Consider the following 23870-nt stretch of genomic DNA (forward strand, 5'->3'; position numbering starts at 1 on the left):
AGGTGAGATCTGGTAGGCATCATAGCTTAGAAGTCGGGGAGCTTTATTGGTTGGTGTGGAAGATGGGAATCTGTCTCCGAAAACAGCAAACAATGGAGTGACAGGAGACAAAATGTTCAAGTTCAACATATTTAAACCTAGGATAAGACAGAATGTCATCCAATTAGTGAAAAATAAACAAGTACATATCAGTCTCACTACAGCACCGCACGCCATGAATTATCTCCGTGCCTGGATCCAAACCTCTCCGTCGATAGCCAATTCTGGCAGTGTTTCTGCAAAAATTCAAAATCATTTAATAACAATTTTAAGTCAATTAACTCACCTTATTGATTTGGAATCATGAGGTAATTTCCAGGTGTTAGGGTGTATCTATTCAAGTTCCAACTTCTAGTCTTTGTCTGGGATCTTTTTTGGATTTGGTCACACAATAGCAGCCGACAGGCCTTTGCCATCTGCTTTCAATTAGGGGAGGGGGTGAAAATAAGTCTCTGCCAGCTACTTTGGTCATCGTCTGGGCTGGGGCTCTGCTGCCCCCCCTCCCTTTTTCACTGCTTCTGCAGTTCTCCTGTTACAATATTTATTTAATTCTAGCATAAATATAACAGCTGTGCCAACTGTTTCTTCATAATTGATAGATTACAGTTAAGATTTTGCCAATTTGGTCTGGCTACAACAGCCTTCCAGAGAAGTTTATTAGTATTATTAAGCTATTGGTTTAGAGTTCTTGGATGGAGTTTAATTTCGACATTTGTTGATCAATCAAATGTGAAATTATCTCCCACCGATGTTTTATCTTAAAATAAGAATACTACCTCCTTAGCACAATATTTTTCACAAATCACAACTATCCTTGCTCCATAATTTAATCAGATACTTAAAACTATTTTAATCTATGAGCTCGTGTATGAATAAATCATTAGTTTAGAGCTAAATAAACACGTTAGAGAAAAAATGTCGTCTAGCAGCTCATTAGCTGGTCTTAAAACGTAAGGTAAACATATTTTATCAAACAATATAATCATTGTCTCGACATGTCATTTTCCGCCAAATTAAACAAATCTCATTACTTTTAAGGTTGCTTAACAAAACATTTTGAGCTCTAAAGATCATACCATCGATCTCAATTAAGCTCACTAGTTTATTATTTATTTCACCTCACTCGCTTTTCATTTCATTCATAAATTCTATTTCAATAATCAGTTGTTCCCCACTACTATCAATTTGATATTATCTCTAGTAAAAAGAGAGGGCTTAAATATATTTTCAGCCTCCTTTGTTATGTTTGGCCAGAACACAACAAGGGGGGCTCACAGCGGCCCGCTCTCCTAAATTTTGAACACCATCCCCCTTTTCTTAATCAAAGGCGCCACGTGGCACACACGGGTGCCTGCCAGAATGTGAACAAAGGGCGCTTCATTTATTATCCTATACTCGATATTTAAGTATTTCAAAAACAATTACTTTGTTTGTCCGCGCTTCCTCTCCACTCACGAGAGCAGAATAAGGAGCGCTCACTTCACTCACAATTAGAGGAAAGAAAAGAAAGAGGACAAAGAAGAGAAAAGTTGGGGCACCCCAAACACACTCACACAAACCAACGACAAATAACAAACATCCGCGGAACAAATTCGAGTAGCCCATGCCCTCGCCCCGGGACCAGCGTTCACATAAAACGCTGCAAAATGCACTTCATCGTGGTTTACGCAAATCGGTCCGCTTTGACACGGCCGGAACTCCTCACATAGAGAGCTCTTAATTACTACACGAAACGGGTCGTCAAAGACTCCCGGAACTACCTCACATAGGGTGTTTCTTCATGCATTTTGTAATCGCGATATATAAATAAAAAAAATAACATACACATTTAATTAATTCATTAATTAACCAGTAATAACACAATTAATAATTAATTAATACAATTAATTTTCTTCATATCAATTCAATCCTCTCTGGGACATCGACGTATTAAAAAACATTCATTCATTCCGCTTTTCCTCACGAGGGTCGCTGAGGTGCTGGAGCCTATCCCAGCAATTTAGAATGTTCAATCTGCCTACCATGCATGTTTCCGGAATGTGGAAGGAGTGCTAACCACTCAGCCTCCGTGCCGCTATTAAAAAATAAAATTACCTTATACTATATTGGCCCCTCACCGTCTGTCCCAAAGTGGCTTGAGTTCTCCAAATTCTGTGTCGCCTCCCCCGCTTCAAGAATCCTGCCCGACAACGCCATTTGAAGGAAAATAGTCGATTTATCCTTGTTACAGGTTGTTTTATTCTTATAAAGAACAGGAGATGATGACATAGAATTCGGAAATGAAAAAGAACAAAGAATTTACACTGAAAGACACACAGACAGAATAAACGAGACATGGCACCGGACAAGACGAGAGAGCAAAAAGTGTTTCTCTCTCTGCTTGGGGTCCTTTTCTCCCTAACTTGGGGGAGGGTAAAGCTGCAGAGTCAAGTTGCTTGGAATGTGCATTGTGAACCCCTATCTGCTGGGCCTAGCTAATATTTTCCAGATGTGCTGCTACTCGAAGGCATACACGGTCTTATGATGGAGAATGCAATGTCCATATATAATTATTGTGAATAAATGGAAATATAATTCTTCACCTGGGTGGGTCTGCTGTGGTCCTGGAGTAGATAAGGATTAGATAAATGTTTTCAAATAGCGAAGCCTTCAAAATTCTAAAGAAAAACAAACTCTGGTATTGGAATTGTTTCAGTATCGATAGATATCCTGATACAGGGTGCTAAGATCGGGAGTGAAAAAATGTCGATCGATGCAATCTACCTCTAATGAGTCTCGTAGGACAGAAAAAACCTGTTGCCACTGGTGTTTTGGGCTCTTACAGGAATTGGTGTGTCTCTGCTGGCAAAGTTGGATGAAAGCTAGAATTTTGCAACATGAATGGCGCTTTTGCATTCACCCATTACAAAACCAGTCACTAGTAAAATACTATATATAGTCCATTTATTGTACATATTGCGATTGAGCCTTTATATAGGCCTGTATTTTATAGGACAAATCTCTGCTGTGGTGGAAAAAGTTCTCCTAGCTGTCGCCATCTGCCAAGTAACAAGGAGCTTTGCATAATGGCATAGAATGGTAGGGTTCCCATATTCTCACTAGAGGAATACCACATAGAGTTCTTGAACTCCATAGGATATTATTTGTGTCATTTTGCAGGCGGTGGTAGATTAAAAAGGGTTTTCTGGAACATTTTTGTCAGAGATGTGCAGACACTAATGCCAGAGGTATAATGAAGTTTCTTACCCCCTTAGATAGCACTGATTTAAATCATTGACTGCTATTGATGGTACTCGATGTTCCATCAATTTTGACTGGAAGAGCCTCAATGAATTGGACAGCTATGGTTGTCAATCTGAGACAATGAGTTGAATACCATGAAATTATTATTATTTTTTTTTTTAAACAATTGAGTGTTTTAGGGGACCATAACCAGAGTGGATTTCTATTTTATTAATTTGTCATTTTCATAATTTAGTTTTTGCTAACAATTTATTAATTTATAATTTTATTCGTTCATTCTTTCATGAATATTCTGTGCCACTCACCCTGAACTGTTTGTCAGCCAATCACAAAGCACATAAAGACAAACAACCATTAACAATTTAGTGTCCAGTCAGCCTAATGTGCATGCTTTTGAAAAAATGTGTAAATTCATTAAGAATTACATAAAAAATAATCATTTATAATTCAAGAAATATCTGAATTATTATGAATTGAGACCTTTCAGGACATCACATTTTGGGTCATGAAGGCCACACTTCGATATCAAATGTTAAAATTGTGGCCCACATGATGGGAAATGTGATGTCCACATATGTGGACGCTATGTTTAAGTGAAGTGTTTTTGTTTTTGCTTGTTCTTCTTTTTTAAACAATTTAATATAATTTATTTACTTATTACTATTACCAAAAAGAGTCACTTGTCCTATAAAGGGTTAACTTGAAGTTTCTAGTTCCAGGGCGAAAGGATAAGGTGTGAAAGTTCCAATATTGACACAAGTCAGGGGGCTGGCATCTGCTTGTAGGCTAAACATTACACAGACTCAACCTGACACGACTTGCCTCTCTCTGAGTATCCCAGAGGAACACAAGCATTCACTTGATGATGCACAGTGTTTGCACACCAGACTTAGCCTTAAAAAAGATAGCAGACATGAAAATGTTATTCAGAGGCAGTGTGATGGCTTGAGACAGCATTGGCATCAGATCATAATCCCCTAATGTTGCTCTTAGTTTTCATTTGCATTCTTTTAACATTTGTCATTTGTACATCATTATCTGACAATACAATGTAACACAACAACTCAATGTTCATCACATATTATGTGCTTCAAAAACAAACAAACAAACAAACAAACAAGAAGGATTACTCAATTGACCTTTTGCAAACTCGTCGGCCAATCATACATCCTAGAGACCGTTGTTAAGGGAGTATGATCCGGCAAACTCTCAGCTGGCTTATTGCCTATTTGATTGATTTGGTGGTTTCGAGATCGTCATAAAACTTTATGGAAGAAAACGAAAAGACTCAACAAGCTGCAGACATCCAAAATAGCGAAGCCATGCCAGGGGCGCTGGAAGTCACTCACAGCAAGGGGTGTTGAGGGTCTTTTTTAGTTTTTACCATTGAAAAACAGCCGTTTCGGTCCAAAGTTAAAAATGTCTAAAATTCTCCTAGAACCTCATAAAAGATCTTCAATACAATTTTGAAACGTCTTAAAAATCTATTGACGTTACTTTCCTACTTCACTACACCTACAACTACTACTAATAGTAGTACTTCATGCTCATTTGTATCACAGTGTGAAAGAGCTAGGAATAAATTCATATACTTTGAGAGTAATTCCGGGCCTCCAGAATATATAGAATATAATCCATATATATATATATATATATATATATATATATATATATATATATATATATATATATGGATATATATATATATATATCCAGAATATAATAGCCCTCAAATATTTTGTACGTTTCGAGTCTTAAATTTTATTCATTATGGTCTAAAAAAAGTCTTTAAAAGGCTTAAATTTGGTTTGTCTAACTCTGCGGAGACCCTGCATACAAGGCGTGCACAATGGCAGTACACACACATGATGGATAAAGACAGCGTTCTATTCACCTACAGTGTGTGTTGGAGTTTTTTCTATTGGAAATAAAAGTGCCCATGTATTATAATGCTCTTCCCCGCAATGAGACAACGCAATGACACACAAACACATTGAAAAACTAAAAGGAACAATAAGCCTCGGTTGACCGCCCCCTTTTCACGGATGGCGCCATATTCAACGTGACCAGCAAGATGTCAAGTGGTGACCATGTTATTAAAAACAAAACAAAACACCAGGAGTTGCTGCAGCACCCTCAGCACCCCACTTCCAGCACCACTGAGCCATTTGTCTTTTAAATGTCTAAATTAGACAAGATTTACTCCAGTAGTATATCAGTATGAATGCAGTTTTTTCCCTTCCTAAAGACGTAAAGACAACTGGACTCCAATGGCATCACTTCCAGCCAAATGTCTCCAGAATATATAGGCAATACAAACGTGTTCTCTTAAAGGGTTATTTAAGATCAAATGTTATGTTTTTTTAATGTCAAAATATTTTTTGTTGTGCCAATGCCAAGACTGACAGAAACACGTGTCTCTTGAAGAGAAACTAAATATCCCTTTAATCATGCAGTTAGATGTTAATTACTGAGAAATTGGGGCAGAAATTCATTAAAACATTTCTATATTTAAAGTGAAAATAATCTTTCATTGTCAATAATTTTGATCATTTAACTTATAAACTGCAGGATAGCAAGATAGCAGCAGCTAAATTAACAATAAACCTGAAACAACTTGAATTAACGGACACAAAAAGTGTTTGCGCGACCTCACAAGTGAAAGAAGGCAAAACAACAACTAAACATTATATATATTTACCCAACTTTAACATTTCTTATAGAATATTTGGCAAGCTATTGAGTTTTATGTGAATATGTTGCCAATTGCAAAATTCCTCCAATGTTGAAAATTCACAATTTATAATCTCTTAAAAACTGCAGACTAATTCAGTTGTACACCTAATTAACAAAAAAAAAAATAATAATCCACCTCCATTTTTAATATTTCGCCCTTCCAGATCCCTCAGGTGAGCTACGCCTCCACAGCTCCAGAGCTGAGTGATAACACGCGCTACGACTTCTTCTCTCGGGTGGTGCCGCCTGACACCTATCAGGCTCAGGCTATGGTTGACATTGTCAAAGCCATGAACTGGAACTACGTCTCCACTGTGGCCTCTGAAGGAAACTACGGAGAAAGCGGTGTGGATGCATTCATTCAAAAGTCTCGAGAGGACGGTGAGTCTGCTTGTTCTCAACCAGAAAACATGCTGTCAAGTCATTTTGTTGTTTTTTTTATACTGCCCGAGAACATTAAAAAAATTCCCAAAAGGCTCCACAAATACAGTTAACATTAAAAGATTAAATAATATTATCATATTCACTCATTGACTGCCAGGTTACATAGTGTGTGTTCTGGTGGTCAGTAAAAGAAATAAACTGATTTTAAAAACACCGATTAATGGCAATAGATGTCCAATCCATTTCGACTTGGGAGGCCCGCCCCTGCCCCAGTCAAAATAGATTGGACGTATATTGCTGTCAATGGCAGGCAAAGACTTAAATAAATGAATAACAGTCAATTAATTACAACAATTATAAAATCAAACTCCCATGTGGCACATTAAAACCCTTCGGCCTGTAAAGATACTAAGGCTAGGTTCATACTCCTGGTCTTAATGCACAAATCCAATTTTTTTGTGTTTTTCCGACTTGAGTGAGGCATTAACTTGACAGTCTGAATGGGACAAGTCGCATAGAAGTGGACCATTTCAAATCCGATCTGGGTCACAATCGTATGTGGTTTAAATCCGATCTGGGTCACATTTTTCCAGAATGTTGCGGCGGTCTGAACTGTCAATTCTCCAAAATCGGAATTAATGCAGCAATTACATCATCAAAGAGCGAGAGCGACAGGGCGCTACGGTAGCAGTGAAGCTCAGCGTTATTAGCACCTAGCTTGCATTGAACACGGCTCTTGGGGAAGGGACGGGCTTGACAACAGTAATAAAAAAATAAAATGGGTTGAGGATAAGCCTGAGAATGCTCGGTTTTCTCTCTGCACCATATGAGCAATATTTCAAGATTGCTTACGAGGCCGAGAGTCCGGGCAAACTGTCCATATGTGTGTGTGTGTGTGTGTCATGCATGGACACTGCGTGCATGTTATCAATCCATATAAACTTTTAATATAAGACTAAACTGGGATTATTTATGTCTTTTATTTGTGTCATCTTTTTGGAAATAAAAATATGATCACCTTTGAATGATGTTAAGCTAGCATGTGTGGTCATTTGTTTTGATGCTCCTCCTGATGCTCCATGCAGGTCACTTTCTTCAGCATATTTCGGACTGCTAATTAGTGCGCTTGCGTGATACTTGAACGGGCTCAATGGACAAAGGCAGTCTGAACGGGCACGCCAAAAAAACAGATATGACAAAAAATCGGATTTGTGCATTAAGACCTGTGGTATGAAACCAGCCTAAGATACAAATTCTCTGTGTCCAAGCAGCTGAACAGGACGGGATGTAAAGTCAAAGAAATAACATTATAGAATAAATGATTGACAATAATAAATATGTGACCGGTGGTGTTTATCTGCGTTGTTTATTAATAATGATGGGAGCCAGGACTGCTGTTACGATAAGCTTTTAATTGCTGACAAAAATTCACAAAAACACAATCCTCCCGTCAAATTTGTCATGAGTAACGTGCCCCTATTCTTATAATACAGTACTTATATATAAATACACTATTGGAAATGAAATTTTAACAAAAAAATCTCTTCAGGCACAAAGAGCTTACCTACCCATCGACACCCACAGAAAAACCAGCCACACAAATTAAAGGAGAATGTGTCGCATTAATAATTGAAAGAGGGGAAACAATCAACATGCAAATAAAAAAATTCCATTTTTGAAGCATGAGGATAGACTAAAACACAGTGGGAGAAAATAAGAACCAAGTTTTGCGTAATTATGACAACATAAACATACAATATTTGCTTAAAGCTGTAATGTGAAGTAATTTCATAACATGCCAAATAGGGTCACAATTAAAGTAATTAAACATTGTCCAACAAATAAAGCATGAAAAAATAATTTATATGTTGTATATTTGACAAAATAATCGCGTTTCCGAAGTTCGAGCCTGAAAGGGGACAAACCTGGAAGTGATACGTCACACCAAGAACAGCGATGGCGGCGCTCCATACGGCCGCCATAAAAAGCCCTTCAAACAATGATTCAAACTGCGATATAAGCGATAGATCGAGCGCAAGGGAGGAAATCCAAGTTTTTGAAGAGTTGGAGGAAGAAGAGGAGGTTGGAATTTTATGTTGGACCTAACATGTATTAGCCAGACGCTAATCAGGACGCAAACAATGTGCCTAGACTACCTGACATGGAATGGAGACAAGACCCACCGAGATTACAAGATTGGTAAGATATAGGGTGTTATTATTTTCATGATTTGAAGATGCAGGCATTTGCACAAAATTTTATGTTTTTGTCTATCTGATGACATTGTTTAAAAAAATAATAATCAGACTGCATGTTCATTTTTGCAGATCCGGCAGCGCTCATGCATATAAAATAATAATATAAAAACGTTGGGGGGGGGGGGGGGGGGGTCGTTGATGGCTTTCTCCACTTTATTGTGGCAACAATAAGAAAACAAAATAATAGCGGACTGCCGCCACATTCGACCGCGAAGTTTTGCTCGTACTACCAGCTACTACTACTTCCAGTCCCAGCGTCTCTTAAACGGATCATGCATAGTGTCTTGTTATGAGCGTTTTGTTGACAAAGGTATCGAACACACAATGTGCTTACAACTTTGTTTCTTTATTAACACATGGAGCTAACAGTAGCTGGGGCTTTCGGCAGTAAGTGGCATCTAATGGGGTGAGGAAATGTAGTTTTTTCACACAAGCGAACAGATTACAAAGCACCACTTCAGTGTTGTCCCGAGACTACATTTCCCATGATTCACTGCGTGACTTGAGCCACTCTCTGATTTGCTGTGAGATTGACTCAATGCCAACACGCTCGCTGTCACCTGTCAGCGGCTCTCGCGAAACATAAACTAGAAGGCTATCAAGCGATCACCGTGAAAGAAACGCCGCTACAAATGCAATGCAATGCTTGAAGCATGAAGGTGGAAATACATAATACAAATACAAATGAATGTGCACAAACTCACCGGCGGTGTAAACCTGCTGCTGTCAACGCTCTGGGAGGTTGCATTTCACAGCATTCTGCCGCGGACCTCCTCGCCAGCTGTTTGCTCGCCATTCACGCTCGTTTGCATTTGATGGCTAGTCTGATACACTCCCGTTTTTTCAGTGAGGTCTTTTGTGTTTATTCGTGATTGGATCATTTTTGTTCACCACTGTAAATAAGAGCACTGAAGCAAGAGGTGTAAGTCGCCATTTCTGTTCAACCCGTTTTGTCCTGTTTTGTTTAACGTAAGAAGCTAGGTTAGTGGCAGTGTTTTCTTTGTTCTTTTTCATGATCAGGGTTTAGTTAGCGGGTGGGGTTCAAGTGTAGATTCCTTTTGTTTGTTCTTTTGGCCTGGGCTTACCCTAAAGCAGCGCTTCATCCACATTTTGTACATATTCATTGTGAGTTTGATTGTTGTGTAAATAAATTTGTGCCACTTGTGAAATTGTGTGGCTCGTTTGATGTTACGCCCTTTGCGAGCCGTCCTTGGGACGTAACACCAGCAAACACAACAACAACTATGCCACGACTATTGCCACGAGTTGGCTTTCGGCTAACGTCGCTAGCTTCTACTGTACATTCCACAACAGTTGGCAGCTCTGCTTTGACAAAGTCATAAGTCATCTATCCAAAAATCACACTTACTTTTGGGCAAATACTTGATCATAAGCAGACCGGTTAAGGAAGCAGGCATCTTCGAAGTGTTTGCAGCAGAGAAGACTACTCGATGATGGCGTGAAATTCATTCGCTTCGTGCGAACGAAAGATGTCCATTTACGTGCCCTGCTATCCTTTGGCCACTCATACAACTTTTCGTTTGAGTGAGAACAAAACATCGCCACACACCGCCGTGGCATCTTACCGAGAAGCAATGCAACAAACAATGCTGTTTTATGGCGGACTTCCCTCACACTTCTCGGTGTGACGTAATTTACGAAGATTGCCGAAGAAAAGCATTTTCGTTGTCAAGGGCGTTGCTATGGGTTAACAAAGAATCTGGAAGGGTTGCGTTAAAAAAAATAATGAAAATATACTTATAATTTTTTAGCCATTGATATTATTCAAAAACATGGTTGGCCAACCTTAGTTCACATTTCCCCTTTAAATGAGCTACCCTGTTTACCAATACATAAAAATTAATGATGACATCTCCGAATCATATTCACTGCTGTAACACCTTTATAATAATCTACTGTACCCCATGCTCTATATATTTCATCTACTATGTGATAAGAAGCAGAGGTAGACAATAAGGTAAATTAATCACCGGCCCTGTGGAGGTCCTCCGGGCCAGTGGCTTTTGAAGTTCACTGGCCCCACTATCAAAACCACTGGCCCAGGTCAACGCGTCAGTTATTGATCCCAATAATCACGAAAAACAACAGTTTACTTGAATAACAATAATAACTATTTATAGGCTATATATATATATATGGTGGAAAACACTCAGGTGACTTGAAGTTCTGCTCTGAGACCCCCAATTTGACCAAATTTCAGAATTGTCCTATATGCATTTGTGATACATCATTGGAAATCTTAAAATCTGTATATTCTGGGGAAAGAACAATTTTGAACAGGAGGGCATTTAAAAAAAAATAATAATAATAAATTTAAACAGCAACACCCTAACTGGAGGCGAGAGCACGCGAGAGCAGAATTAAAGACGCCATGATTTTAACGAGATATTATCAATTACTGACCTCGTTTCAATCCAGAAACTCCACGTAGCATGTACCATCGAGTGTCAAGATGTGACTTGCCACAGCCGTATTTCGGGGGGATTTTATGGGTGAAACATGGTAATATAACAAGGGTTGCGATGCAGAAATGTTCTGTTTCATATATTTACCCTCTAAACGTTTTTTTAATTTCAATTTTTCTTTGTTTGGATTGATTATTTATCATCTAACATATTGGGGAAAATGAGACAGTAACAAAAAAAAAAAAACAATTAATTGATAGTTATGAGGTAGATATCCGTGACGTTTTTACAGACGCCATTTTTTTCCCATTTTGACGTAATTGGTTTAAAAGCTTAAAATATGCGAATGAATAATTTTTTTTAAGTCGTTTTTTTTTTTTTTTTTTTTTTTTAACGAAATATTAGAAATCAATTAATGATTTTAAGATAAAAAAATGACAGACATTTTGATCAATAAAAATAATTACGTTCTTTTTATGGCAGGGTTGAAACAAAAGTGGTTGCGCGACTTCTGTAAACAGGGGTTCCCAGGGTAAAAGAGACAAATTAAAAGTAGTTCAGGGGCTTAATGCACCCTGAATCTGCTATGGCAGCATATAGACATATTGTTCTATCAAACACAACAGTTCTTTTGGCCTAAAATACAGCAGTTTATTTTAAAGAGGAGTGCAAGAGCAGAAACTTCTTTTTCAGTCTTGTCTGTGTTTTCCGCCATATATACAGTATATTCTATAGAATATTTAATGAAAAGTGTAGCAAAACAGGGCAAAAACATGAATCTTGTGTAAATAATCCTATTCCAGTTCCATAATCACATCTATAATCATTCCATAATCACTCCAGTATAGGCAACAATTTTGTGGGCCTGCGGGTGAGCCTGGGCGAAGCTTTCCTGTCTTCCCCTTACCGCCCTCTGGAAGACTCCCCCGGTTGTCGTGGCAATAATGTAGAAGTCAAAAAGATGGCAATTATGACTAAGGATTTTCAAGCTAGATTGTCGTTACAACGATATTATTTCATCCTTTGTCACCCGGATGAATTATTACGTTATGTTCATACCATAGGTTTCATACTCGTAACTTTTGTCTCACTTACTTGTCTGCATATGTGGGCATTGATCTGCACACCTCACAGTAAACCTCGTTTCTTGTCTTATTGAAGCCGAGCCAATTTCAGCGATCTCACCAGTGAGGCTAAAACTTTTTCTCCCTTTTCTTATCATATTGGATTTTGTTTTCCCTCAACTCTTCCAGTGACTTTTTCTTTCTTGAGGGGTCTTTTTGCCCCCGGTGCTTGGCTGGGCGCTGAGGATTTTAGAAACATGTTGTCTTGTAGTATAACGTTAGGTGGGTAATGAAATACTGACAATCAATCAGCAGCAGTAATCAGGTTTGTGCGCGTTCACGCGGGAGCGGGTGAGCGAACGGGGTGTGTTCACATCCCACGGAGAGCATGGACTATAAGGCTGTATTTGATTGGGATAGTATAACATCATCAAAACATGAAACCACTGGGAATTAAAGTGAAGTAAGATTTCATTTTTTTTTTTTTTTTTAATGACGCATTATTTTTACTGACTCCAACGGGCCTGTGGTTGGATCATTCTGGTGACCCTGACAGTTTTAAAAGTACGTCTGAGCCACCTGGTCATTCATATTGTCGACCCCTGAGAAGACACTGCACTTAAAGTTCAGCTCATATAACGTCACTGTTTAAAATTCCATCTGTCTATTTTTTTATGTCAGCAATTCTGAGCAGGGTTTCAGCATTGTATCCCAGCAGATTCTACCCCTGGACTGGTTGTTAATCAGTGATAGGGCACATACTTTATAAAGGTTGACGGTTATCATTTACAACCACATTCACAACAACGTTGATGGGAATCAAACCTGCCTGCTTGGTTGTCATTTGGGAGGAACAACAACTACAACAACATTGTCAGTGATTACAGAGGTAGGGACTTCTATAACTACATTTGTCTTTGAAACAAAACTGGTCAATTCCTAATACTGTTCTAAAACATGTTTAGTCAATATTTGGAGAAGTGATTGTTAATCTAAACCATTCATCCGTTATCTACCGCTTAAACCGGGGTCGGGGCAGCTTTAGCAAGGAAGTCCAGACTTCCCTGTCCCCAGATATTTCAACCAGCTCCACCAGCGGGATCCCAAGGCGTTCTCAAGCAGGCCGAGAGACATATTCTCTCCAGCGTGTCCTGGGTTGTCCCCGGTGCCTCCTTCTGATGGAACATGCCAGTAACACCTCTCCAGGGAGATGTCCAGGAGGCATCCGAACCAGATGCCCAAGCCACCTCAGCTGGCTCCTTTCAATGCAGAGGAATAGCGGCTCGTTCCTTAGTCCCTTCCAGATGACCGAGCTTTTCACCCTACCTCTAAGGGAGAGCCCGGAAAGCCTGTGGAGGAAACTCATTTCAGCCACTTGTATGTGGGATCTTGTTCTTTCGTGCATGACTCACAGCTCGTGACCATAGGTGAGGTTTAGCAACATAGATCGACTGGTAAATCGACAGCTTCACCTATTGGTTCACTTCCTTCTTCACCACTATGGATCGGGGCAGAGTCTTAATAACTGCAGACGCTGCACCGATCCACCTGTCGATCTCCCGCTCCCTCCTGCCCTCACTTATGAACAAGACCCCAAGATACTTGAACACCTCCACTTGGGGCAGAATCTCATTCCCGACCCAAATTAATCGAATCCTGTATCAGCAAACCTGACACGGCTTGCTTCACTTCAGAGTTTTTTTCTCCAATCAATTTTGGAAAAGCGTCAAACACAATATGCAACTGATTCATGTCCATGTCCATATGTACCTCTATTGGGCCCTGATTATAAGACGACCCCCTCTTTTTCAAGACTCAAGTTTGAAAAAAGACTTTTTGAACACCAAATGAATTTTCATACAGAAAATAATTACAGTACATCAAAAACAAATGAGTATAACAATATATTTGAGAGAAAAAGCATGTTATTTTGCCTCATTCCAATCTTAATATTTGAACATTTAAATATGTAAACTAAAGTGCACTCACATTCGTAAATGAATGGTTTCTGGTTTTTGAAATGTAAATAAACCAATCTATTGTGATAAAACAACAAAATTGCAATAACTGCATTAACCATCAAAGTGAAGTCTAACTGTAAATGTTGTCTTGAAACATATCTGAATAAGGAAAAACATTGCGATAAAATAATGCAAACTGGTTAAACTTGAGAGTACCTGAGATCTTTCATGACATAACATCGCTTCAGTGATATCTAGCGCCATCTAGCGTCGTGAATGGGTATGACGTCTAGACCGCGAATATAAGATGACCCCCTCTTTTTCATTCTTATTACAATGCAAAAAACACCGTCTTATATTCGGGTCAATACGTTACAATACAGTAATGAGCAAACACGTATTAAATATACTGTTAACATTGGAATGTTACTGTACGTTATTTTCTCCGTTATCAGACGTCTTAAAAAATGTGCAATTTGCATACCTTAATACTTTGTTTGTCTTTCAAATGAAGATCATTTATACTACGTGTTCTCTATTGCTATTACTGTTTGAAGTCATGTCACAGTGAGCATGCCAAAAAGATCAGATGCAACATCCTGGAGACTAACGTCTTGCATTGGCATTCCCTACCTTTGTCCACTGCTTTATGAAGACATAATTCTCACTTGATGTTGGAAATAAACTGAATGTATAGCCAGTTATATCCAAAAGGGCAAAGAACATAAAGTTCGATGGTTACTGATGGAAAAAGTGAGCACTAACAAGCACCCATGTGAATGCTGTTAACACCGTGACCATCAATGTCTCATTGGAGGTTGTGAACATTACTTTATGTTTCTAGGAACTGAACCTGTGTGTCCTCTTACATAACGTAGTCTATCTCATATCAGTGTACAAGCTTAACAGGAGTTAGTTTTTAAACTGCAAGCCTTTTTTATGCATTCAATGTAAATACATTACGTTACATTGTTCCATTTAATTTAATTGGACACTTTCACCTTCCAATTTGTCAAATTCTATCAAGGTTCAATAGGATCTTTTCTTGAAGATTATTATTCACTGCTAAGTAGATTTGATTGGGGCCGTTTTTGTTGTTTTTGTTGACGAAAACAATAACAGAAATATTTCGTTAATTTTTTTATGACAATGACGTCAGATGACATCAAAGCGAGCTAAAAACGTGGTTTGGATGACTCCAATTTAAGAAGACAATTGCCAGTTTTCATCTTACGAGATTAGATGGTGGAGATATTTGTTCCTATACAGTTTATGTGTCTGTTTTCTTGATATGGTCATTTCTATATCGTTTTGTATTCTTTCCAACTTCATTTGAATGAGAAAAGAGTGCAGCTATCAGCTTCTTCTCTGAAGCAACGTCACAGCAGAGAACATAACATAGCTGTTAGTAAAATTTTACTTTCTTGTGAACCACTTTATGGGTTAACATGGGGGCCTTCCTATTTGCATTCAGAAGCAAAATTGTATGCGATGGAAGGTCGAAGGCACCTGGGACACACTCGGGGATTCAGCCCTGGGCGGCCAGCTTTTTATTGTTCTTTTCTTTAAAAAATGATTCAGCTTAGGTGATGATTGCCTTCTTTTTGTTCCTGAATTGTGTTTCATCATCTCCTGTTCATAAACATAACTAAAGAACCTGCGAAAACAGAGAATCTACTTTTTCCTTCCTCAAGGCAAAAATGCGACATAGTTTCTGTCATATGTTCACAATGGGTGACATTTGCTTTTTGTACAAGTAGTTAGTCAGTCTGCATCCTAACCGTGTTTGATCGTGATACGCATGTGACATGTGCTGGGCCCCGCCCTTATCAGTGACTGGTGAATAACAATAGCAGCAGCATGGCTTGGTTGTCCACTGCGCAAGGATCTGTAGTCATATTTTAAATATAATCAGACCGAAAGGAGAATTTGTTCAAAGGTAAGTTGTAATACTTCATTTTAGGATATCACAGACATACAATTTCTTTTAGCAAATAGTCCATTATAACTTTAATATATAATTTCCACATTTTTGGTGCAGTGTTGCTTTTGGCAGCCCATTTATTTATTTATTTTTGTTAAGTCTTAATCTTTTGGATGAAAATATTCATTAGTCTTAGTCATATTTTAGTCATTTCGAAATGTGTTTGTCTTTGTTTGGTTTTAGTCAGCGAAATCTCATACAAATTTATTTTAGGTTTTAGTCAACAGTTACTCAAAAATGTTTTTGTCTGTAAAATCCAAAAGTTTCAGTCCAAAAATAGATAAACGTTTTCAATAATTTTGATTGAACATGGTCAGACGAGCACAAATTGTAGCGTTTGCTAGGAGAACACCAACTTGTTGATGATAATACACACTCGGCAGGAAAAGCAGTCTATCGTTCTCAGTTAAACACACCTGGAAGCCACAAACTATATGTACAAAAAATGTCCAATGATTTAACAATGGGAAGTTAGGGATTTTCGGGCTATTAGCTAAATACAGTTTTGCCATCTGGCTCTGCTCAAGATTTTCTGACCAAAAAATCCAATTTGCTTTAGATTGGCCAGTGTTTTAAGAGGACGCTCCACATTGTGAAGCTAATGCTAACACGAATACTACGGTAACGCTAGGAGTTACATTTAACGCCTGATGATCACTCAGCACAGACCTTTAAAGGCTAAAGCAGCACTGCATTTCCCTCTTGCCATGATGAGAAAACAAATCTTACCGTGTTTCCAAACAAGCAAGATGGAGCGCAGCCTAGCTTTAGACACATCCTAAACTCTGGTGAGGTGAGTGAGGGAGAGTCGCAGCACATGTCACATGAGTGACACGACTCAAACACTGCTACGATGCAAGCTGATGTACTCCACGTATGAAAAATGTGAACCTATGACAGAAACTAAGTCAGATTTCGTCTAGCCAGACGAAAACTGGCATTTGTTTCGTTATGTTCTAGTCTCCCGAAACACGTTTTTAGCTCGTCATCGTTACGTCATCGTCATGAAAAAAAGTGCTTATCGACAAAATATTTTCGTAATTTTCATTGTTGATGACAACAACACTGTTGGGTGTGAATGGAGTGCCGAGTTCAGGCTAATATTTCAGCTTGTTTGCGCTGCTAACTTCAGAATGTTATGTTACAAGAACAATTGGGCATATCTTGATCACGCAGCACGTGCTTTAACTTAATATGGACTGTCTAAAAATATGTACTTCTATCAAAATAGTTGGAAACCCAATTTAAGTAGTTACAACAATGGTAAGTTTGTTGCTCTGTTTCCTTGTTTAAATTTTTTAGATTGTAATATGCTAAAGTTACTGTGTCGTCAATGTAAAAACAGTAAACAGATCTGGTTCATCTATCACCATAATGGCAGCCAATGAGTTAATTGGGCTGACCTATTTCTGTCACACACAAACTACTTTGGACATGCTAGAAAACACTCTATATTGTTTTATGAATATCACTGCTGCTCACATCAGTGCTTAGAGTTGCGTGTACTATCATTACCGCTCCTCTGAAAAATGTTAATTTTGCAACGTTGTCTCATCTAAATGGCACATTAAAACTGCATGGGGCATCCCTGAACAGAGAGAAATAGGAACATTATCGTTAGGACAGCACATCTGCTTAAAATAGTCTGTATTTTAGACTTGGAACCCTTTTAAAAAGGCTAGATTTGTATTTGGACACTTCCCATTGCAACATCAGTGAAATCCTCCTGTGGGATGAAGCTCTTGTGTCATTAAGGTAGATGAGATGAAACACTTTTCCCTATTTGATTCCCCGCTGCTGTCATCCTGTCTTGTTCTCTGTGCACAAGTTTATGTTCCTCAGTGGATCACTCTCCATTTGAGCTTCTCTTTGAAAAGCTCTTGTACCTCCTGTGCCCTTTGAGGACACAGAGACGTGTGCAGTAATAGCAGCTGACATGTCACTTTACTTTAACCTCATAAAAAATGTGACAGTTTCAGAGGATAGTGCTCACCTTCCATTGTTTCTTCTAATCAGACTAGGCTATTATGTGTTTTCGTCATATAGGAAGAAAGACCGTTCACCAAATATTTTGTTTTGTGTTTTCAGTATTGAATGGATGTTAACTAAACGATTGATCGCTGCCAACCCAAACACAGACTTGCCACGTTAAATGAATTAGACGTCTACAGTTGTCAATAGCTGGCAATGACTCAAATACTTATAGCTACAATAGCCGTACTTAAAATAATACAACACTATTCTCGTACTAACAGTATGACTTTAATATCATAGTCCTTTTTTTTTTTCATTCTTATGCCCTAATTTTCTGTCATATATTGCCACAGTTGAGAAGGTTTTCTTCATTATTTAGCAACTGTTACACAGTTGGAGCTCCCCGAGCCTTTGTTATTTCTGATCACCGGTCATTTGAATTTGCATCTTAGCTAAATACGTAGTTTCACCCATTTCAAGATTTAAGATTTAGATTTAAGATTTATATTTGGATATAAATTTAAATATAAATACAGCAGCTACCAACTAACTGACCTGGAGTACGCTGACGACACCATCTTGCTCAGCACATCCCGCAGTCTGCTGAGAGACGATCTGGGCATATGCAGGGAAGAAGCAGAGAAGCTTTGCCTCCAGGTGAGCTGGACAAAAACTAAGTTCCTGTTTGTCGGTGATGGATCAGATCCACCATCCATTTGGCTTGGCAATAACTTTGTAGAATCTGTCAAGAACTTTGTGTATCTAAGGTCCACAGTAACCAACAAAGACGACCTAAAACCAGAGATTACCCGTAGAAGAGCTCTGGCAGCCTCAGCTATGCAGCATTTCTGTAAACCAACCAAACTGGCGGCAACAGACCGAAAGACAAAGCTCAGGATTTACAACTCTGCCGTACTTTCTATTTTGCTATATGGCTTGAAAACATGGCCCTTAAATAAAACACTGGCTGCTAGACTAAATGGCTTTGAAGACAGGGCCCTCAGGACCATCGAAAACATTAGGTGGCCCCATCGGATTTCCAACGAAGTGCTCAGAGCCCGCACCTGCCAGCTGAGAGCCTCATGCCTGGCTGCACAACACCGTATCCACTGGTTTGGTCATACCCTCTGCCTCCCTCTCTCCTGACCATCCCACAAAGGCCATTCTGCAGTTCGACCCAAAGGTCGCTGGCTGGAAACAACTACGAGGCAAGCCTTCGCGAATGACCTCCAACACCATGTAGTTACTCTGGAGGATGCAGAACTCCTGGCTCAGGATCGCCAGCAGTGGAAAAAACTGTTTTATCTGGTTGGCTCAACGCAAAATGAAGGGGCATCGTCCCAACTGCAAGAGCTCATTGATTGATTTAGATATAAGATTAAATTTTAAAATGTTTCCTATGTGGGGCGCACTGCATTATAAGGTGCACTATTAGTAGTAGTAGTGGTTAGCCACGTAACTTCACACGTAAGCACACTAGCTGTACTTTCTTAAAGGAGAATGAGCATAGCTTAACAACACATAGTCAACTCAAAGTATGCTTAATGCAGCACAATGTAAATCTGGGAAGTGGCAACCTCAAGACTGCTTTTCTCAGTGCTCCACGCTTCTGAAAATAGTGGCCATGAAAGATGAATGTAAAGGGCGGGTACTTGCATATTTCATATTTCAAAATGTATCTCTGCAGGAGGATTTAGCTTCCAAAAGCGATCACAATCAAATTTTAAAAATAAATAAATAAATAAATAAATAAATAAATAAATAAATAAATAAAAATAAAAATAAAAAAACACTTCAACCAAGGGCACACATCCGTTTCATGAATCTTGTGCATGAAAAATTTCTAAATATTCGAAACTTAGTAGAGTGACTCTTTAAGAGGTGGATTAGATTTGGGTTACATTAGTCTCCGGCCAGCTCCTCCTTGATTTTAATGCATCATGCACCGAGGATGTGGGGTGGCTGGGACCAGTTGGGTGGGGGTGTAAGTCTGGGAAGAACTTCCATGCGGCGGTCCCACTGCCTTCAGCCGGGCTATGCTATTTTAAAGCATACACTGCACTACCCTCCCCACACAATCCCATCCCGGTGGTGGGTAATGGCTGCCAGTCAGGGACCTGGCAGTCACAGTAATAGGGCAGTATGTAGGTCCCACACTTTCCTCCATGGAGTTGCTCCCAAAGCAGGGCCTCATCATCGCCTGGGCTGCTGGTTGCGGGGGTTGGGGTCGGGGACTCGGTCCAGCGCAGCCCCACGGCGGCTTCTTGGCGCTCTCCTGCTTCTGCCTTCCCCTCTATTTTATACCCAGGTATCCTTCTGGGGCCCCGGCAGGGGTCGCTGGCTAAGTGCCGGTGGATCGGTGTAGTATTGCCCACCAGGTGGGGATCCTGGGGATTCTTGCAATTGTTATGTAATTCTTAATAAGTGAAGTGCTAATTGCCAATTGCTGTATTTGTATTGTATGCAATATGTTTTTATGAAGTACATTTTTTCACCTGGAAGTAGTCCCACAAGTCTTTCTTTAATATACTAGTAGTACAGTTCTCAGAATAGTCAAAGTAGAAAGCAATATAGTTTTGAGTCACTAGTAGTCCTGCCGGCGCCGCACTGGTTGCCTGGAACTCCACACGATAGAGTCTGGCAATCGCCCCGCGGATCAAAATCCCAGGGCAGAGCAGGCCACAGCAAACAGACAGCGGAGTTGATCAATCAGCGACAGGCGGACGTGACGTTGGTAAAGCGACAAGAAACTCTAGCGCGTCAAACATTCAAGGAGAGCGGAGAACGGAGACGTTTATTCAACAGGGCTACCGCGAGACAGACTGTTGGTTTTAGCGACTCGATGTGTTTTTGGTCATTCAAAACTGAATTTACTGCAGATTGGAACATATTCTCGGCTCTCTCGTTCGCCATCAGTGTTGTTATGGAGACGACTTCCGACGCGCAAGAGTGGCGTTGCTCGTTAGGAACACGTCACGCAAATAAACAAATCTGATTGCACGGATGATTTCGTTCAGGCTCGAGAGGTCATTAAGGAGCTGGGTCCCAGACTCTTCTCACAGTGTTTGAAAAATACAGGGAGAACAGTCTGTCCATGCCAGGTAACCGCAATGGTGTGTCAGAGCGACGCTCCTATTAGTGCATTCGATGTGCGTTAACTGACACCACAATTGTAAATACTGTAGTTGTGTAATGCATGATATGGGTGAGTGTGGTGTACATAAACTGTACGAGAAGCGAGTGTGACTCTTGTGCTTACTTACTGTTAGCTAAATTCTTCCGTCAGTTTTTGTGAGCACTGCAACAGAAAAGTATACAAAAAATGTAGGCTATAAGTAAAGCATATTATTACCGCTAAAGAACTATATTAAAAGTATAATGCTCATATATTTAAAAGACACTAACAATTCATTTATAATGTACTCGTGATAAAAATGAAGTACGCTTCACTTTTACTACTTAAGCACAAACTAGTATTATTAAATATAAACTAATATGCTTAAAGTATGAAAATATACTTGAAGTTGTTCCACTTTACCACATACAATAGTACATTTCAAGTTGAACTTCTCACAATTTAATTACAATTAAAATCTATTTAGTATAAGATTAGCTGTTCCAACATAGCATGTAACCTTTAGATGCACAAGTGACTGGACACTACACTCTTCCGTAAGTGGGTCAAAAATGACCCATACTGCAATCAGTGTGTTTTTATGCTATTTTGGTTAAGCACAATCACTTGAATAATATTTAGTATTATCTTTAGGAGCACACAAGAATGATTTCATGTTTGAAATATCGATGCTTTTGCAGTTTTTTTTTTTTTTTTTACCTTTTTGAAAAAGAAAATTAAAAGAACAGCAATACACTGCATCTTTATGGTAAGACAGTGGTGCTAGGCCCTTGTGAAGACCCTAAATGACTTCTGAGAGTATTGTGTAACTTGCTCCAGTAAGAGCCCTACCAATTCATTCATTTGGTCATGATTTGGACACTTTCTTCTTCGAAGGACACATACAGTGGGGCAAATATGTATTTAGTCAACCACCAATTGTGCAAGTTCTCCTACTTGAAAAGATTAGAGAGGCCTGTAATTGTCAACATGGGTAAACCTCAACCATGAGAGACACACTGTGGAAAAAAAAACAGAAAATCACATTGTTTGATTTTTAAAGAATTTATTTCCAAATTAGAGTAGAAAATAAGTATTTTCTCACCTACAAACAAGCAAGATTTCTGGCTGTCAAAGAGGTCTAACTTCTTCTAACGAGGCTCCATTCGTTACCTGTATTAATGGCACCTGTTTTAACTCATTATCAGTATAAAAGACACCTGTCCACAATCTCAGTCAGTCACACTCCAAACTCCACTATGGCCAAGACCAAAGAGCTGTCGAACGACACCAGAGACAAAATTGTAGAACTGCACCAAGCTGGGAAGACTGAATCTGCAATAGGTAAAACGTTTGGTGTAAAAAAATCAACTGCGGGAGCAATTATTAGAAAAATGGAAGACATACAAGACCACTGATAATCTCCCTCGATCTGGGGCTCCATGCAAGATCTCACCCTGTGGCGTCAAAATGATAACAAGAACGGTGAGCAAAAATCCCAGAACCACACGGGGGGACCGAGTGAATGACCTACAGAGAGCTGGGACCACAGTAACAAAGGCTGCTATGCGTAACACAATGCGCCGTCAGGGACTCAAATCCTGCACTACCAGACGTGTCCCCCTGCTGAAGCCAGTACAAGTCCAGGCCCATCTGCGGTTCAATAAAGAGCATTGATCCAGAAGAGGACTGGGAGAATGTGTTATGGTCAGATGAAACCAAAATAGAACTTTTTGGTAGAAACACAGGTTCTCGTGTTTGGAGGAGAAAGAATACTGAATTGCATCCGAAGAACACCATACCCACTGTGAAGCATGGGGGTGGAAACATCATGTTTTGGGGCTGTTTTTCTGCAAAGGGACCAGGACGACTGATCTGTGTAAAGGAAAGAATGAATGGGGCAATGTATCGAGAGATTTTGAGTGAAAATCTCCTTCCATCAGCAAGGGCATTGAAGATGGCTGGGTCTTTCAGCATGACAATGATCCCAAATACACAGCCAGGGCAACAAAGGAGTGGCTTCGTAAGAAGCATTTCAAGGTCCTGGAGTGGCCTAGCCAGTCTCTAGATCTCAATCCCATAGAAAATCTGTGGAGGGACTTGAAAGTCCGTGTTGCCCAACGACAGCCCCAAAACATCACTGCTCTAGAGGAGATCTGCATGGAGGAATGGGCCAAAATACCAGCAACAGTGTGTGAAAAGCTTGTGATGAGTTACAGAAAACGTTTGGCCTCCGTTATTGCCAACAAAGGGTACATAACAAAATATTGAGATGAACTTTTGGAATAGATCAAATACTTATTTTCCACCATGATTTGCAAATAAAATTTTTAAAAATGAAACAATGTGATTTCATTTTTTTCCCCCCACATTCTGTCTCTCATGATTGAGGTTTACCCATGTTGACAATTACAGGCCTCTCTAATTTTTTCAAGTGGGAGAACTTGCATGATTAGTGGTTGACTAAATACTTATTTGCCCCACTGTAGCTATATAAATGAATACACACACTACATATGCAATAATGTTAGCCAACTTAGTTTGCTAGCTAGTTATGAAGTAGGCTAATTTGTTGATTAAATAATAAATAACAACATTCATGAAACACAGAGTATACTATATGAAGATACAGTAATACACACGGGACACATATCTGCTCTTGCTGTTTAAAATAATCTTCCTGAGG

The 23870-nt window shown here is 39.3% G+C and overlaps 1 protein-coding gene across 3 annotated transcripts in view; it reads left to right on the forward strand.

Annotated features, from left to right (window-relative positions):
* LOC130912213 (metabotropic glutamate receptor 4-like) overlaps positions 1–23870 on the forward strand; it is a 355496-nt gene that overhangs the window by 232998 nt on the left and 98628 nt on the right. For all 3 annotated transcript variants that reach the window (XM_057830131.1, XM_057830130.1, XM_057830132.1), the window contains exon 3: positions 6183–6399. In XM_057830131.1, the coding sequence (XP_057686114.1) occupies positions 6183–6399 (217 nt within the window). The remainder of the gene's footprint in view (positions 1–6182; positions 6400–23870) is intronic.

This window comes from Corythoichthys intestinalis, chromosome 2, assembly GCF_030265065.1.
Source record: "Corythoichthys intestinalis isolate RoL2023-P3 chromosome 2, ASM3026506v1, whole genome shotgun sequence".
NCBI classification, from domain to species: Eukaryota; Metazoa; Chordata; class Actinopteri; order Syngnathiformes; family Syngnathidae; genus Corythoichthys; species Corythoichthys intestinalis.